Source organism: Stenella coeruleoalba, assembly GCF_951394435.1.
Source record: "Stenella coeruleoalba genome assembly, chromosome: 3".
In the NCBI taxonomy this organism is placed as follows: Eukaryota; Metazoa; Chordata; class Mammalia; order Artiodactyla; family Delphinidae; genus Stenella; species Stenella coeruleoalba.
In genome coordinates, this window is record NC_137148.1 from 152,563,330 (window position 1) to 152,583,185 (window position 19,856).

At 36.6% G+C, this 19,856-nt stretch overlaps 2 protein-coding genes across 2 annotated transcripts in view; one reads left to right on the forward strand and one right to left on the reverse strand.

Annotated features, from left to right (window-relative positions):
- Positions 1–19,856, reverse strand: part of LOC307183216 (UDP-N-acetylglucosamine--peptide N-acetylglucosaminyltransferase 110 kDa subunit-like) — an 88,969-nt gene that overhangs the window by 19,972 nt on the left and 49,141 nt on the right. The window lies entirely within an intron of this gene.
- Positions 4,530–19,856, forward strand: part of LOC307184917 (uncharacterized protein) — a gene marked incomplete at its 5' end in the record, with an annotated part of 33,488 nt that continues 18,161 nt past the window's right edge. The window contains one exon of the mRNA XM_079918669.1: positions 4,530–4,538. Within this exon, the coding sequence (XP_079774795.1) occupies positions 4,530–4,538 (9 nt within the window). The remainder of the gene's footprint in view (positions 4,539–19,856) is intronic.

Below are 19,856 nucleotides of genomic sequence, written 5' to 3' on the forward strand. Positions count from 1 at the left end.
GGTTGCCGTCACCCAACCCAAGGGGTTGTGATCATCCCCAAGGTCTAGGAGACTCAAAGGGAAGGTCATGGTCAGAGGCAAAGTTAATTGGTGGGAAAATAAGACTTCCAGTCTCTCCATCTCCTTATACCAGTTTTTTTTTTTAACATCTTTATTGGAGTATAATTACTTTACAATGGTGTGTTAGTTTCTGCTTTATAACAAAGTAAATCAGTTATACATATGTCCCCATATCTCTTCCCTCTTGCATCTCTCTCCCTCCCACCCTCCCTATCCCACCCCTCTAGGTGGTCACAAAGCACTGAGCGGATCGCCCTGTGCTATGCGGCTGCTTTCCACTAGCTATCTATTTCTTACACCAGTTTTGTTTTTCTGCTCATATATGTAGCAGCATTTCATTCAAGGGGAATGTCATTGATCTGACTGGTCAAATTAAACAACATAGTTCAAGGCATATTTACAGTGGTTAGTTCCTCCACAATTTAGAAAGTCACATTCACAATTTCCCTCTTCCTACGCCGCAGAACACATTGGCCATTCCTCCGAAGTTTCCACTCCACAGAGTGGACCAGAGATGACGTTAGCCCAGAACTGAGAGCTTGGCATGAGATGGTGTCAGCCCCACGTAGAGCTCTGGCATAAGTTATAACCCAACCCAGCTCTACAGAGAGCTCTGCATGGAATCCTGGGAGTAAACTCAGCCATAATAATGGGATTCTGTTTTTCATTTGCTTTTCTTCCTTGCTTAACTTTCCCTGGCCACTCTGACAAACAAACTTTCAGGCATTCCTGGACCACTCACTAACTTTATTCCATTTAATCTCATCCAGATTCCCAAGAAAATTACTAACTATAAGGAAGGAAATTTGGAACATGGTGAGTTTTAGATGCCTGAAATATACAGGTCATTGAATCCAGTTAAGTAGCAAATTATCTGGATCTCAAATATGCCAGTAGAATAGCAGACTAAGGTCAATTTAATGTACTCTTACTGGAGACACATGTAAATTCTGGGTCAATTTTGAAAAAGTTAAAAGCACATAGCTGAGATTAAAAGAAAGAAAGGAACACCTGCATGTTTCAGAAAGTAACAGAGAAATTAAATCCAGAGAAAGAAGAGCGGACTGATGTCTGTGGGTTCCGTTCCTTAGTATAGGCCTTATGTAAATAGGGGCTGGAGCTAGGAATCTAACATTACCTTGAGGCCAGGAATTTAGACTCAGGATGGAACAATATTGAGAAGTTGGTACAGATATCCTACAGAAATTTCATGAGGAACTGCTTAGTCCATTAAGAGGGCCAAGGGAGGTGGTGAGGAAGACTGATATCTCTTGAAAACCTTCAGGTACGGAAAACATCAACACCTCTGAAAAGTAGGCCTGTCCTTCCCAGCGTTGTGATGGCCAGGTTGTCACTAACCTGTAAGGCCCTGTATGAATCAGAAACTGCAAGGAGAGTAATTCAAAGAAAAACAGATGCAGGATGGGCGTGGCAATAAATCCTAGGACCCTATCAGAAACAAAATTAAAACCACTCTAAAGCGAAATTTTAACAAACCAGAGCAGATAGTATCCTAACCAGAATAGAATAATAATTCTGAGGAAGTTACTTTAGTTATTTAAGTAATATTCAATGCATTTCCATGGCCAGGCCCTTTTGAAGAATTCTAAAACATATACAAACAATTCGTTTCCATCTTATATAGTCCACCATCCAGAGCAAAATTCACTTAAGTACTGTACTGGTGGAAATCGGGCAGCACTATGGAGACAATAAAAAGGTGTTTACCATCAAAAAACGTCAAGGTAAGAAAGATAATGTCTAATTTTTAATTATCCTGTGGTTTATTGAAATCTTTTGGAAACCCAAAATAGAGAAAACCTAGGAGGCAATGAAGACTTAAATATTTAGAGATTTATCAACTCATCTATAAAAGCTTTATTAATCTCTTCTTTTAATACCATTCCTGAGAGGTATAAATGTGTCCAGTGATAGGGTTGAAGAAGCCTGAGAGAATTTCAATTGTTTACTATTCTTGGTCAGCTATTAAGACCGTTCAGGATCACCTTGATTTTCATGGCATCATCCAACAAAAAGCAGGATATTTTACAGAAAGTCCTGGTCCACTTTTTGGCTTGCTTTTGTGTTTATGTTTTTGGTTTTCTCACATTGGGCGGTACATTAGGCTACCTATTGCATACTCCCTCATTCATGCATGCATTCATTCAAACAATATTTACTGAGTTGAGATATTTAATTAACACCCAATAAATGATGTTTAGATGAATGAATGTGCTTTTTATCAAAGTAAGTGTAAGTACTGAGAAAAATTACAGAATGTATGATCCCAGCCCCACAAAAGCGTATAATTGTGTTGAGGATATAACATATGCTGGTGAAATAACTAATATATCATATTGGACAGTTTCTAAGTTCAAAAATGAGTTTTTATAAATAATCAGAGCCTAAGGAGGACAAAGAAGGGACAGTTCATTATGGGTTGAATCTATCAATAAATGTACATTTCAGATGAGATTTGAGATTGACCTTAAAGAAAGAAGAGGACTTAGATATATGAACAGAGAACAAAAAAGGCATGGTGATAGCATGTGCATAGATAGTGTGGCCAATATTTATGTTCTTCGTTAAAGATAGTCAGAGATAACCCAAATGTAACTGTTCCCATGGGTCCATTCTCAGTATCCAAACAAAACGGCAAATCCTATCTCAGTAAAACTAATGAAAAACACAGTCTTTAACAAAGACATTGTGAAGGAAAGGGGGAGAGAAAGGCTTGCGTCCCACACCACACAACAAAACTTATTTAATTATTTGTTTCATTTTCTCCCTCTGAAAATTTCCTCTCCCTCTCTCTGTATGTCTCTCTTCTCCCACATCTGGCCACACTCTACCAGCCACCTTTCCAGATCTTTCCAGAACTCTCCATCCTAGTTTCATTATGCCACAAGTTGAACATCTCACAGGTCTCCAGGATGCATCCTCATCACTTATTCCACAAAGACAAACAAAGGACACTTCTCAGGATCACGTTTCTTGGAAGGAAGAGATCACGAGGAGTGATTATAAATAATATAAGGTGGAGAACAGTGACTTAAAATACCATTTTTCCTCTTAGAATGTGAATACAGGGAACTTTGGGAAACTAGAAAATGTAGAAAGGATTCATTGATAATTATTTATTTTCAATGAATAAAATAAAATGTAATAATACGGCTAAACTCTGACAGATTAACTTTTTCAAAAGTTGCTTTCACACACCTTCACTATTGGGATGTTTGATAAACACATCTTTCTTCTTTCTTTGCAGATACTGGCACCAAACTTTCAAACAATAAGAACCTTCCCATAAGTCCCTTGCCAGGCAAGATTAAGGTATAACAATCCAAACAGATTTTTGAAGAAGATAACTGGTTGAAAGCACAGGAAAAGTGCTGGGTTTCTCTTTTTCAACGGTCACATAATGAGTAACGTGGGAACTGGTTTACAAAGTCTCTCTCCATGAGGGGCTAAGGTTAAGATTAGAACTTCTGAGGCCAGAAGAGCAAAATAACTACAACAACACACATATTTTCAAGAGCCGCCCTTTGGATGTGAGGGATTGATTTTTCCCACCTTTTTTCAGCAGCCCAACTGGTGTCTTTAGTAAATGACATAAGAGAATACAGTGTGGCCAAGAAGGCTTAGATTTCCTTAGCCCCAAGTCAGATATTCTCAAGTGACTGTCCACTCAAATTAAAAAGAGAGATTTACAAGAGGAAACTGGATACAACTGAGTGTACTTTTATTTCAACCCTTTACCTGAATGTTTTGTTTTGTTTTCAGTTCTCCACTGAAGTTGCCTACATTAATATATTTTTAAGAACATTTCCTTAAGTTGAAGTATTCATTCAGTATATTCATTTACTATAATTGAGAAAAGCCAAATGACTTAGGCAAATTCATTTCTATATTGCCACAGCAGTGTACTGTGAACTAAATGACACCTGGCAGTTCTTTACTCAGATACTAACTCAATTAGAAGGCAGAACAAGGATACCTACCCATTCAGGGAAGAAAGGACACTTAGCCTCTGTAGCTGTCTTAGGTCTCTTATCATCACAGTAACAAATTGAAGACTAAAAACCATACGATCATCTCAATAGATGCAGAAAAAGCTTTTGAAAAAATTCAATATCCATTCATGGTAAAAACTCTCCAGAAAGTGGGCACAGAGGGAACATACCTCAACATAATAAAGGCCATATATGACAAGCCCATAGCTAACATACTCAATGGTGAAAAGCTGAAAGCATTTCCCCTAAGATCAGGAACAAGACAAGGATGCCCACTCTCACCACTTTTATTGAACAGAGTTTTGGAAGTCCTAGCCACAGCAATCAGACAAGAAAAAATAAATAAATAAAAGGACTCCAAAATGGAAAGGAAAAAGTAAAACTGTCACTGTTTGCAGATGGCATGATACACAGAAAATCTGAAAGACACCATCAAAAAACTATTTGAGCGCAAACATGAACTTGGTAAATTTGCAGGATACAATAGATTTCTATATATGAATTTTGTATTTCTATACACTCACAGTGAACTATCAGAAAGAGAAATTAAGGAAACAATCCCATTTACAATCGCATAAAAAAGAATAAAATACATAAGAATAAACCTGCCTAAGGAGGTAAAAGACCTGAACCCAGGAAACTATATGACACTCATAAAAGAAATGAAAGATGACACAAACAGCTGGAAAGATATACCGTGGTCACGGATTGGAAGAATTAATATTGTTAAAATGACCATCATACCCAAGGAAATCTACGCATTCAATGCAGTCTGTATCAACATATCAAGGGCATTTTCCACAGACCTAGAACAAATAATTTTAAAGTTTGTATGGAAACACAAAAGATCCTGAATAGCTAAAACAGTCTTGAGAAAGAAGAACACAACTGGAGGAATCATGCTCCCTGGCTTCAGACTGTGCTACAAACCTACAGTAATCAAAACAGTATGGTACCGGCACAAAAACATCCATCACTGGAACAGAATAGAGAGCCCAGAAAGAAACCCATGCACTTATGGTCAATCAATCTATGACAAAGGAGGCAAGAATATGCAATGGAGAAAAGTCTGGGCTTCCTTAGGGATGGTGTCATCAATTAATTTGTTTTCTTAAATGGACCATACTTTACCATGTCTTTGTATACCTTGTGAGTTTTTTGGCTGAACATCTGGCTTTCAAATATTATAATGTGGTGTCTATGGAAATCAGATTCTCCTACTTTCCCAGGGTTTTCTGGCCTTTGGATTGTTGAAGGCTGTAGTAGTCTGTTTGTTTAGGGACCTTTCCAAACTAGTTTTGCAATGACTGTACTCCTTATCGTATGTAGGCACTGAAGTCTCTGTTCCTTTAGTTCATGTTTAGCTAATGTTTTGACAGAGATGTCCTTGAATTCCTGCACCTAAGACAAACAAAAACAAATATACACAAGCACATCCACATGCACACTCAAAACCACACACCTCTCCCCATTGTGCAGATTGCTGGATCACTCCTTCAACATTTAGCTGACCTGCACTGAGTTCAGGGCTCAGCCCATGGTAAAAGCTTAGACTCCTCTGGTGTTTTCAGAACATGCATCTTATCTTGAGTATGCATGTGGCTTTCTTAATTTCTCTGGACACATGTGTACTTTTTGTATGTTCTAAGTTCCCAAAGAATCTCCGCCAACTTTTGCTCCTGCATCTTATGTGGTCTATTGTATTTCAATGCACAGTCTTCTGCCCCAGGCATCTCTGCTTTGCACTTTTTTTGAGCAATGACCGCTGCTTTTCCAGACTGTGTTCCAGGTTAGCTAAGACAGAGATAAGCATCTTGTGTCAGTCCTTCAGGTAGCTCCCAGACAGGTTAGAACAGATACACATAATAATCCGAGAGTACGGTCTCTTCTGCTCCCTCCTGAAGCAGGATTGAGGGTCCCATACTAGGAATGGCCTGCTGCTACTTTAAGACTATCACTGCATTAAGACCCCACCACTTTAAGACCACCACTACACTAACAGTGGATGGGGCAAGGGCAAGTAAAAATGCCACAAAGCTTTCCTGCCTTTTTCCAATTGCCTCTTCCCTGGTTCAGTATGTGTTTGGTTGCTGTAAATCTTTGCCTGATTTCAGGACTAAGAGAACCTCAAGGAACGCCAGAACAAGAAACAATATAATCAAACTCTCAGATGCCAAAAGACAGGGAAAGAATCTTTACTCCCAAAGGAGAAAGAAAAAACAAATTTGTTACAAAGCAGGGATCCTCAAAAAGATTCATAGCTAATTTCCTATCTGAAACCACGGAAGAAGCCAGACATATTTAAAGTGCTGAAAGAAAAAAATTGTCCACCAAGAATTCTATATTTGGCCAAACTGGTTTCAAAACTTAGGGAGAAATTAACACATTCCCAGATGAACAAAGGCTGAGGGCGTTTGTTTTACAACTTCCTAACACTGCCCTATGACAAATGCTAAATTGAACCTTCAGGTTGAAATGAAAGGACACTAGCCAGCAACTCGAAGCTGTATAAAGAAATAGAAATCTCCAGTAAAGATAAATACATGGGCAGATACTAAAGCCAGTATTGTGCTACTGGCTTGTAACTCTACTTTTTATTTCTTACATGATTGAAAAAACAAATGCATAAAATAATCATAAATCCATGTTATTGGGCTCACAAAGTATAGAGGTGTAATTTGTGACAACAATAATGTAAGGAGGAGGAATGGAACTGTAGAGGAACAGAGTTTCTGTGTGCTATTGAAGTTGGTTCCAATTCAAATGATATTGGTTGAACTTTAGAAGGGTGAATGTAATCTTCTTGATAACCACAAAGAAAATATCAATAGACTATATGCAAAAAGAAATGAAAAAGGAATCAAGAGTTCACTACAACAAAATCGGCTAAGCACAGAAGAAGTCAGTAATGGAGTAAATGAGGGGCAAAAAATGCATAAGACATACAGAAAACAGCCAGGAAACAGACAGAATTAAGTTCTTCCTCATCAGTAATTTTTGAAAAAGTGGATTAAGCTCTCCAATAAAAAGATAAATATTGGCAGAATGGACCTTAAAAACATCCATAATCCAAGTATATGCTGTCCGCACAAAACTCACTTGATTTCAAGAGACACAAGTTGGTTGAAAGTTAAAGCACAGAATAAAATATCCCATGCAAATAGTAACAAAAAGAAAGAAAGAGAGAGAGAGAAAAAGGAAGGAAGGAAGGAAGGAAGGAAGGAAGGAAGGAAGGAAGGAAGGAAGGAAGGAAGGAAGGTAGATCTGGGATGGCTACGTTAATATCACACAAAATAAACTTTAAATCAAAAACTATCACAAGAGGAAAAGGAGGCCACTATATGTTGATAACAAGTTCAATCTATCAAGAAGATATAACAACTATAAACATATATGTACCAAACATCCCCCAAATATGTGAAGCAGACATTGACAGAATTGAAGGAAGAAATAGATAGTTCTACAATTATAGTTGGAGATCAATACCTTGCTTTCAATAATGGATAACACATCTAGACAGAAGATCGGTAGAGAGGTAGGGGGACTGAATAACACATTTAACCAACTAAACCTAACAGCCATATATAGATCACTCCACTCAACAACAGCAGAATACACATTTTTCTCAAGTACACGTGGAACATTCTCCAGGAAAGACCATATGTTACACCACAATACAAGTACCAATACATTTTTAAGAAACTGAAATCATACAAAGTATCTTCTTTAGCCACAGTGAAATGAAGGTAGAAATCAATAACAGAACCATTGGTAGCCATTTCCCATCATGCCTGCCACACATGATATAAAGCAATGAAGGGAAAAACATACTTGACCATTTAGAAAAGTGGGAAAGAGGACATATCATTGACACAGAGTGTGTGCTGTTTCCCGTTGTCAGGGATAGAAATAAATTAGCATCATTTATTCATTAGTGTATTAATTTCTTGGTCAATCATTGTGCAGCCAGTGTTTCTGCCGGATGGGAAGATTTCCTATACTCAGTGTTGAGTGGAGACAACCTTGAAAGGGACATTTAAAAGGATTATACTGTGATGGGCCTAGCAGTACCCTTCCTCCTATGCCAGTATTTAGGCTGGGGTATTTCCATGCAGTGTGTACAATCGTAGGCCCCAGGCCACCAGAATTTAGTTGGATTCGTTTTGTTAATACATTCCCTCAGTACTTTGTCTTTTATTTGACTGTTGCATTTACTTCATTCTTTATTATCACTGCGAAACAACTTTGTTTCCTGTTCAGATGCCAAAAAGTGGATATCAATACCTCCTGAGTTTTACACATCACAGGTCTGTTTTACATATCAGAGACAGAGACAGCAACTATTTCCAATGACTTTGAGACATGCTTTGAACATGTGATTAACATGTGGAGTGTTGAAATGTGTGTCGAGCTCATTATACTTGCTCTAAAAGGTTTCAAACTGCAAAGATTTAAAAATCTTTATCTTTGAATAGTTATCCTGTGCTGTCCCTTTGTGTCAGACTGTTAATGTGCAGTCTGGCACCTTCAAATAATATGGCTTTGTAACCAATTATTTACATGTTGTTTTATCCACAGAGAATCTTTTTTTTTAATAAATTTATTTATTTTTGGCTGTGTTGGGTCTTTGTTGCTGCACATGGGCTTTCTCTAGTTGGGGCGAGTGGGGGCTACTCTACATTGTGGTGTGCAGGCTCCTCATTGCCTTGGCTTCTCTCGTTGTGCAGCACGGGCTCTAGGCGCTAGGGTTTCAGTAGTTGTGGCACGCGGGCTTCAGTAGTTGTGGCTCAGTGGCCCTAGAGCACAGGCTCAGTAGTTGTGGCGCACGGGCTTAGTTGTTCCGCGGCATGTGGGAGCTTCCCAGACCAGGGCCCGAACCCATGTCCCCTGCACTGGCAGGAGGATTCCCAACCACTGTTCCACCAGGGAAGTCCCCACACAGAGAATCTTAAGGTCAAAACATACAACTCGATTAACTACACTTCCTCCTGTTCACATTTCCCTCATCTTTTCTTCATCTTCTGTCTATGTTTCCTTGGCCCTGTTTATATTAAGTGCTTTTGCCATTATATTTGATTGTCTGTATTCCGGTGAGTTACCACAATGCTTTATGAGACATGGTAGGATATAAATGCATTTAAGTAATATATATATATATATATATATATATATGTAGTTTGCTTGAGTGCAGTTTTTTTTGTTTTCTGCACTGAATTCATTAGCATGGGTCGGTATAAAATGTAGCATAGGTCAATATGTAATTTGTAAACTAATAAGGTCTTAAAAGTGAGGAATTAAGTCTTTTAAATTTAATTATTTATTGTAAAGAGCAGAATAGCATACATAAACAGGTGCCTAAGGAAAATTTGTATTCTAATATGGAACTCTCATGAACACTTTTTTTTTCTTCTAATGGTATGATAGTAGGCCATTTGATTATTTCTATTTTTATGGCTTTAACTTTAGAACAATGAAATATTCATAAATTTTAAAAAGTATTTTTCTTTATTTGATGCGGGTGGGATAATGGAGAAATGAAAAGTCAAACACCTATTGAGGAATCCATACTTGTCTATATATTGTGTACTTTTATTTCAATAACTGATTTAAAATTCCTAAAAGGATGCTATAATAAGTTATTATGCCATTTTACAGACTGAATTAAGTGAATTTCAGGGAGGTATGAAACTTGCCTAAGGCTATCCAGCTGCTAAGCGGTAGGAGTGAGAATTAAATCCAGGTATACCTATCGCCAAAGTTTCTGCTCATCTTTTTATATCATCCACTTTTAATAGCCAATGCTTTCCTGCTTACAGATATGACTGAGGTTTCCAGATAGTCAACATTCCTTTGTAATCAGATAGAAAACTTACTGTTGATTCTTTAAAGACATATTCCTTTTCCATTAAGTGACTTTAGTTGTTCAAATAATACTTCCAGACAGTAGTAATCACACAGTTGGAGACTAAGAACAGAACTCAGGGATGTGTCTAGCAGTCAGTAAAGACCAACTGGGCTCACTGATGATATTTACGGTCATTTCCGCTAGACTAACATAATCTTATTAATAAGACCCTAATAATTCACAGTACTGCCCTTGCCTGATTGTTTGTTCTTCTCCCTCTATCACTCTCTCTTTCCCCATATTATTATTATTTTTGGCAATTTTTGGTGAATTAAATTCAGGGATTAGTATTCAGGAGTACTAGTCACAAAAGCAGAGAATCTTAGCTCACCAAAGGAAGAAAATAGAGAAAAAGTATAAATTATATGAATACACACACATACACACATGTGCCAACTATATGCTGCACTTCTCCAAAATCTATTCAGTATCTGCACATTTACTGTATATTAGCAGTAAGACCAGAAATGAGCGTAACGCTCTGTTTACAAGGCACCGAAAACAGACCCAAATATGGAAATTACTAGCAATGAGAATGGGGAAGAAAGACTACAACAAGGAATGTAGATGATATTTTTGTTTCCTAGCTATGATGCCAAATATTGAACTTTCAACATGAGACAAGGAGGCCATAAAAAGTTGTATTAGTTTCCTAGAGCTGCCATGACAAAGTACCAGAGACTGAGGAGGTTAAACAACAGAAATTTACTCACTCACAGGTCTAGAGGCTAGAAATCTGACATAAGGTGTCAGCAGGATTGATTTCTTCTCAAGTATCTCTTCTTGGTTTGTAGATGCCATGTTTTCCTTTTGTCTTCACATGGTCTTCTCTCTGTGCATGTCTGTGTCCTAATATTTTCTTTTTATAAGGACACCAGTCATATTGGATTAAAGCCCACCCATTTGACCTCATTTGACCTCAGTTACCTATTTAAGGGCCTTATCTCCAAATACAGTCATATTACCAGGTATTGGGGGTTAAGACTTCCACATATTAACTTGAGCAGGACACAATTCAGCTGATAATAGAAGATAAGAGTAATTTAAGCAAGTAAGTAACTATTGTTTACAGTGAGTTGCTTAAGGATATGAATTTACTCAAGAAAAACAAGAAGAAATTACATAACACTGTACGTTATACAAAGATATTAAATTAATCATCATAACATCCTGTGAGATGGGCGTTAAATCAGACTAAGCAAGATGAAGCAACTTATCCAGAATTGTATAGTTGGTACTTTCTAGAATTTAAACCAGGTATTTTCCCAGTTCCATTCTACGTTATATATTCATTTCATTAGTTGAAATGAATTTTGAGTCTTCATTTTGCTTAGTTTCTGAAGTTACATGGGGATAGAATGGAGTTGGATATTTTCAGTGACATTCACACATGGGGAAGGAAATTGAGTCCAGAAGCTTCAGCAATGTTTCCATGGAGAACACTAACAACAGAACCAGAAACACCGTTATCCTTTTGGTTCAGTGATCTTTCCTGAAGCACTACAAGAATCAATTTTAAGAAGCCCAGTGTTTTCCAAACTTTCACCAATGGGCTCTGTAGGGTCCTCTAACAGTATCTAAGAGACTAACTAGTTTCACATCCCAAGCCACTTAAGACAAGGAGTTCTGATTGTTCTCTGTGAGGAAATCAAGTGACAATCATAGCTGGTGATTTAGGATAGTTTCTTCAGGGCCCAGGCAAAACCTAATACACAGTAATAATCAGTTAACTGCATCTTTGACAAGGATTAATCAGGTATCAAAGAGGTCTATAAATTGGGAGAAGTTATGATCAAAGAGAAACATAGACCACAGATATTTAATTAATGCTCAATTTTTTATGAGTTTAACTTTGGTTAACCTAATTTTCCTTCTTCTAGACAACTTCCAATTCGTCTCCACAAAGAGACCAGAATAATCACCTTCCAATACACGATTTATTGTGTTGCTTTAATTTAAAGCATACAGTGACTTCGACATTCACTCCACCAAGTTTTGCCAGGAGAGAAAAGGAGATGTTATATAGTTTGTCTTGAATTAGATATGCCACCATACTTGACTTAGCTCATCCTACTGGAAGCTCTTTGAGGGCAGATTCTACAGTCTTGTCTTACATCCTCTACGGAATCAAGCCAAGGGAATCACACACAGTTACAGCTGGAAAAACATTTGTTCTGGGTTAATACTTTTAGCCTTTACCACCAAGACTTTATCACCAAGACCTATCTTTACAGTCTCGAAACAGGAGACCTTCTTGCCTTCCCTTTTCATATTGACTAGGAAGGTAAAGGGAAGAACTGAGAAGTACCCAAAGTCAGCTAGCAGCCAGCACAGATAAATCATCGGTGGAGATAGTGTTTCTTTCAAAAGATATAAACATAAGAGGAAGTCCTAGTGTTTGAAACAACTGTGCATAATAAAATTCCATGAAAACCTAGAAATCCAGATGCAGATCAGTAACATATTGGTTAAATAAGCTGTTATGTTCATGCAATGGACAAGTGTACATACATTAAGAAGAACGAGATACTCTTTTCTATGAGATTCTCTTTTCACTGAACTCATCAGTGCTGCAAACACAATGTTACATAATACTTCTTCTTTAACATTACATCAGGCATCCTCATCTTGTCCTGCATTTATTGCCAGTGTTACTAAAGTCTATCACTTACCTCTTTCTCTTTTAGACATATAATTTCTTCTTATTTTGGAAGCATTCATCAATCCCTATTTTACTCTTTCTTTTAAATTACAAATGAATATTGAATTTTATAAAATATCTTTTGGGGGATATTTCAAGTGACTGTATACTTTTGCTCTCCTTTGACCTTGTTATATGGTAAATTATATTTTGTTATTTTATATTATGCTATTTATTATATATTGTATTCTGTTTACTAATGACATTTATTATATTATAATTACATTATTTTTAAGGTAGCATTTTGTTTTAGATAGACAAAACAACCAGTGGAATAGGAAGTATCTTAAAATTAGATGCAAGAGCATAAGGGAATTGAGATTAAAATAAAATTCACATTTTGGATCAGTAGCAAAAATTATTCAACAAAAGTGGGAAAATATGGCTATCATAGAATTACTAAATTCTAGATACAGCAACCAGTTAAAAGTTAAAAAATAATGAAAGTATAAAAGTATCAGAAACCCGGGAGACTTGAAATAAATTATTCATGAGGAATACCTTTCTAAGATACAAAGAGAAAAGGATACATTTAATTATATAAGAATTAAAATTTTCCTCATGGCAAAATGCACTATAAAGGTCAGAAAACAAGCAAAAGAAATTGGGAAATATATTTAGAAATGGATATGCCTTCTTTACAACTTTTGAGAGAAGCACATGTTTCTTTTTCCTTTAACCTGTTATGTGGGTATTAATCTATAATGTAAGTGCATGGTTCCTTTCCTTTAACCTGTAATGTGAGATTTAATCTATATGTAAGTGCATGGTTCCTTTCCTTTCATCTGTAATGCGAGTGTCAACATGGGGCACTGCTTCCAAGCACAGACTTTGGATGTTCCTGTACTGGTCCCGTCACTGACCATCCACAAAAACTTACAAATGTTGCTTTAGTTTCCTGGGGGTTAGCGTCTTAGCTAAGAAATGGAAGCAAAATAGAACTTTCCCCCAGGGATGATAGAAGGTTTAAAGGAGTAAATATGTAAGTGACTTGGCACAGTGCCTAGTACAAGAGAGATCAATATAAGTACTTACCAATTTGTTAAAGAGACACATGAAAGAAATAAAATGTGGTGATTTCAATCTATTGATATATATTCTTGACATTAAACTACATTGGATGACCTAACTTGCTCGTGCTTTTTCTTACTCTAGTGAACTTGGGTAGCTAATATCATAGTTTAAAAGTTTTCCTTTTATATTTACAAGTAAATTTGACCTGTAAATTTCTTTTTCCTTACAGTCCTAATCTATTTTCAGTATTAGGATTATATAGACTTCATAAGATGAATAAAGGAGCATTCTTCCTTTGCTACTCCCTAGAAGTTTTTCTTTGTTAATATTGATGTTATCTGTTTAACAGAAGTTTGATAGAATTCACCTCCCAAATGATCTGGCCGGGTCTGGTATTTTCTTGGTGAAAGCTTGTAAACTATTGACTTAATTCCTTTACTGGTGTAAGAACTCCAGCTACAAATTTCCGCTTGTGTCAGTTTTGGTAAACTTTAGGAGCTAGGAAATTGTCCACTTTACAGAAATGTTCAAATTTACTGGCATTTCATATATTCTCTGTTTGTACTCTCTGCTATAACATTGTCCTGATTCTTTCTGTATATTGTTTACTTACGTTTTTGTTTTGCTTAATCAAAGTTTGTTTTTTTAAATCTTTTCAAAGAATATTCTTTTGACTTACTAAATCACCTCAATTTTATACTGTTTTCTGTTTTATTAAGTTCTGCTCATATCTTTATTGTCTCTTTTTCTATGTTCTCAGGGTTTATTGTTTTACTCTTCTGATGTCAATTAAAACACTTGGTTATTAATTTTAATAAATCTTTTGACTTATAAACAGTTGAACTTTTTGAAGGTTCCAGCTTAGTTGTACGTATCTAAGGGTCAGCTCCTCCTCATAGTTGCTGGCCTAAGGCTTAGTTCACCCTATAGCCATGTATATATTGACATTTTTTCCCCTCGACTTTCTGTGTTTTGCTACTTCTCACTTCTCTTTGCAGAGAAGCCCTTTGAAATACCCTTAACTTATTTTACAGCCAATAAGTCTTTAAAATACTGTGTATTTTTTAAGATAAATCAACTTATATAATTAGGCAGGAAATCTGACCTGCCATATTTTTAAAAACAGCATAATTTCACTCTTCTCCACGATTAATCTGCTGTATTACACGACCTTCGAGTTTTTAGCTTTAACAATGACATGTACTCTAAAAATGTTTGAAAGATCCTACCCAGTCTTTTAAAACATCCTTGCTCCTTGTTTCAGTTCTAGTTTTATGTATATTTTCTGCCTGGCACCTGATTATTCCAACATCTGATGGATGGCCTTGGGAATCTAATTCTGCTATTGATTGTTTTTGCTGATTCTCTCCACTTGTAGCTGATTTCTTCATTATTGTGTAAATTTAGATCATGAGCTCACGTTTAGCTAAACTTTATCTGTGGGAACGCTATAGGCCTGTGTTGAAGGTCTACCTCTCCAGAAAGGGTTTAGTTTTGTGTTTGGAATACCACCGATTTGGGAGCATTGTAAGTTAATTTCTTAGCTTCTGTTTGCAAGACCGCAAATAAATTTGCAACCCAAACACTGTGAACACAGATCTGCGGTTCAGAATTCTCAAGATTTCCTACCTGTTTCCTACCCAGAGCAGAGGCCAAGAGAATTTGCTCTTAGTCTCCCTTTGCCAGCAGATATTTTTTTCTCCTGGCACACCCTTTCATTAAAGGTGAAGCCAGGGATAGGTAGGTTTAGTTCTAACTTCCCATCTAGTAGGGATGGAGTCTTACCTCCTGCCTCCCATGTGGTCATGGCCATTTAAAAACAAGTCTCTATACCAGGTGTGTCATTCAACTACGGCCTGTATTCCAAATCCAGACAGCTGCCTATTTTTTATGGCCTATGAGCTATGAATAGTTTTCACGTTTTAACTGGTAGCATTTTAAGTGGTTACCTAAGTACCTAAATAATATCCTCAATTTGGCCTCTTTGGTCTACAAAGCCTAAAATATTTGCCATTTGGCTCCATAAAAACAGGAGTTCCAGCTTCTGTTCTAAGCTATCAAGATCTTCAATCCACTCTTAATAGAGCTATCACTCTCACACATGGACCACCCTTCCTTCATGGGTACTGGAAATTTCGACTGCACACTTCCAAAATCAACCACGCACTTAAAAATAAGTTGTGTACATTTAACCTAGCATACCTAACCCTTTTCTTTTAGGAGAGTTTTTCAAGTAATCTTGCCCACCATATTTTTCAGAACTTCATTAATAATGGCAAAAAACTGGGCTTACCTGGTGGCGCAGTGGTTGAGAGTCTGCCTGCCGATGCAGGGGACACGGGTTCGTGCCCCGGTCCGGGAAGATCCCACATGCCGTGGAGCGGCTGGGCCCGTGAGCCATGGCCGCTGAGCCTGCGCGTCCGGAGCCTGTGCTCCGCAACAGGAGAGGCCACAACAGTGAGAGGCCTACGTACCAAAAAAACAAACAAAAAACAAAAAAAGGCAAAAAATTAAAACAACTTAACATTCAACAAAAATGGGAAATGTTCATAACAATTATAGAAGCACATACAGTAGAAAACTATAAACTGTTATTGAAAGAGTGAGACATAACCTTTTATTCTTAGAGAACTATGTTTATTTAGGTCCCTTTTGTTTAAATAAGTGTATTTCTGTGTATGTATGTATACAGTCATGTATTTATATACACATACATTATTTGTATGATATATTTATATAAACATATGAAATACATACCTATACACATACCTTTGATTTATATTTGTATACATACACAGGAATATAATTATATATTATATATTTATATACATTGAACTGAATACTGGTGGTATACATATATATCATGTATAAACGTGTGTCTATGTGCATGTGTAGAAAAGCAGGTTGAGAGATATGGAAGCATGAGTTAGACAGGGTTCAAGATTTTAAAAGTAGTTATGTGTAGGTAGTGAGGTTAAGGCCCATTTGATTGAAAATATTGCATATTTTTACATCAATTGTTATGATGACCAGATTCCTATGTAAATAAAATTATAAATAGCTATACATACTCGTATGTGTAATGTATAACCAAAAGATATATAGTTTTATATATGTATTATATTTATATTATATAATACAATTATACTAATACATTATATATTGTGTTATATAGAATATATTAACTATAGTGTATTATATCAGATAATAATAATTATATATTTATATATTATGATATAATTGTTTTAAAATCAATATTACAGGATATATCATATTAATATTATGAACATATTAACCATAGAAATACATTTCATTACTCATATATTTTGTATATAATATATGCTAGGCAAAAATATATATTAATATAATACATAATTGTTATACACTAATATAAATATTAGTATATTACATTTATACATCAATATAATATTTAATATTGGTATATTTATATTATTTTTAATATATACATAGCTAATGCTCTTTAAAGCCATCTGCTACAAGTAGAATAAGACCAGGAGTATGGCCAAAGCAAATTGTAAAAATATTAGATTACTTATATTCATTTTTATGTCATTCTCCTGGAATCTGCATCTGGCTATTAGAGAGGACACACAGCAAAATCAACAAAAAGTGCCCAGGACATAGGATCCTTTCTTCATTGGAACCTCAAAGGAAACACAGTGCTATTTAGTCCCCCTTCAAAGAGCCAAGAGCAAACCTTGAAGCACCCAGTAAAAGCCAATTCAAACAAAAAAGCTTTTCCACTTAAACTGGAAAACGTTAAGTTCCCAAGAGGCCCCCTACATCAACCACTGAAGCTCATTTGGCAGTAAAAACCGAACAACAAGAAACGCAAAACAATAGGTGTTTTACCAAAAACACAAAAAAGCAGCTAATTAGTGTCTTTCCTGTTTGAGAGAAGGGGGTGGGAAGTGGGCAGAAGACCTGATAGGAAAGATAAAAAGAAAAGGAAAAGGAAAATAACAGTTTCCAGTTTGACACTCAAGCTGTCTTCTGCATCCATTTCGTCAAGACCACCAAGTCAATGTGGAGGCTTTTTCCTCCTTCCCTTTTCTTTTCATGAGACCGATCACAACCAGCACTGCAGATTCCATCCAATTAAGGAATGCTGTTGCCTACAGGTGTGAATGAGCTGTGAGTAAAGTACTGAAGTAGAGGACACCTAAAGTGAAACGATTTCATGAATGTCCACGTGGCTGAGCAGCAAGTTAACCTTTCATAGATGTGCTAAAGAAGAAGAGTTGGGTTTTATTTTATTTACTTTTCCCTGGACTGTGTTGAATGACTATCATCGACAAGTTCAGGCTACTTTTTGCTGAGGATTAATGCACTGGGAGAGCTGAGAGAACACTCAACAGTAGAGCTGTCTTTTTCTTGACCAGTTCACCTTAGTTTCCCAAACTCTAAGTCTTTCCCTAATTCTTTCTCCTTTTTATTGTAGTAAAATGAACATAACACAAAATCCACCATTTTGATCATTTTACAATTCACTGTACCATTCAGTGGAATTTACTACTGTCACAATGTTGTGCAACTATCACCACTGTCCAACTACAAAACATTTTCATCACCCCAAGAGGAAACATACACCCATTTTGAGGAGTCATTCCCTATTTCCCTCTCTTCCAAACCCCTGGAAACCACTAATGTATAATATTTTCCGTGTGTATGGATTTGCCACTGCTGGACATTTCATATAAATGGAAGCATACAATATAGAGCCTTTCGAGCCTGACTTCTTTCACTTAGTTGCATCCATGATGTAGCATGTATCAGTAATCCATTCACTTTTATGGCTGAATTCCCTGATCCTGTTTTCTTCATACTGTTTGAATACAAAATTTAAAATAAGTTGAGAGTGAAGCTCTGTTTGAAGGGCACATCTACGAGGCCAACTCTTTTAAAAAAGGTGAAAAGGGAGATATTGTTGTGAAATGATAATCGTTGAGAAGCCTCAGCCAATTTGATAATGAAAAGTTTGGGAAATGTTGCAAAAAATTATCTGCTTTATATTAAAAGCCTTTTAAGCAAGGATTCAGGAGATTGTCTGTTTCTTGCAGGTAACTTAAATGAGTCAGAAGGAAATAACTGTGCTTTAAAACAGATTTTGAAAGGATTCTATTTATTCTTAATAGACAAATGGGAGTACAGGTAGTTCACATCCAATATGGACTCCCTGTGCAAACACTGTTTATCGTTTTAGCCACCACTATCAAATTATATTTCTTGAGAGTAAGGCAGCTCAATTCCTGCATATTACTTTTTTTCCTGCATATTACTTTTTAAAATTCATCTATCAAATTATCAGATTCATCAATCCATTAATACAGTATAAACAAGAGATGTTCATGTTTCAGTGCAGTTCAAATATCAGGTATAAAGAACCACCAGCAAGAAAAAGAATCCTATATCTCTTGCCAGAATGTGGTCAGCTCTGGGGTGCTTTGCTAGCTGAAACACACTTTCATTGTTAAGAGGATAGAGGCTGTTTAAGAGGGATGAGAGCCAAAAAATGTTAACTACGTGTATGTGTTAAGAACAGTGCTAGGTTATCTCATATTCTATATCAGCCAAGGCTCACCATTTTACATATGTGAAAAGCGAAGTTAAAAGTGTTTTAGTAGGGCTTCCCTGGTGGTGCAGTGGTTAAGAATCTGCCTGCCAGTGCAGGGGACGCGGGTTTGAGCCCTGGTCCGGGAAGCTCCCACATGCCACGGAGCAACTAAGAGCATGCGCCACAACTACTGAGCCTGAACTCTAGAGCCCGTGAACCACAACTACTGAAGCCCACACACCTAGACCCCGTGCTCAGCAACAAAGAGAAGCCACCACAATGAGAAGCCCGCGCACCGTAACAAAGAGTAGCCCCCGCTCACCGCAACTAGAGAAAGCCCGCGCATGGCAAGGAAGAGCCAACGCAGCCAAAAATAAATAAATAAATCTATTTTTTTTTAAAAAAGTGTTTTAGTAACTTACTAAAAGGCACGCAATCAGTAAATCTGAGCAAGAATTCAATCCCAAATCTGTCACACTGAAGTTTAAGCTAATACATGAGATTAATAAAAACAGCATTAAATTAAAAGTTCAGAGATATTTTTAATTTCATACTCTTTCACTAACGCTCTTTGGAGATAAATCATTT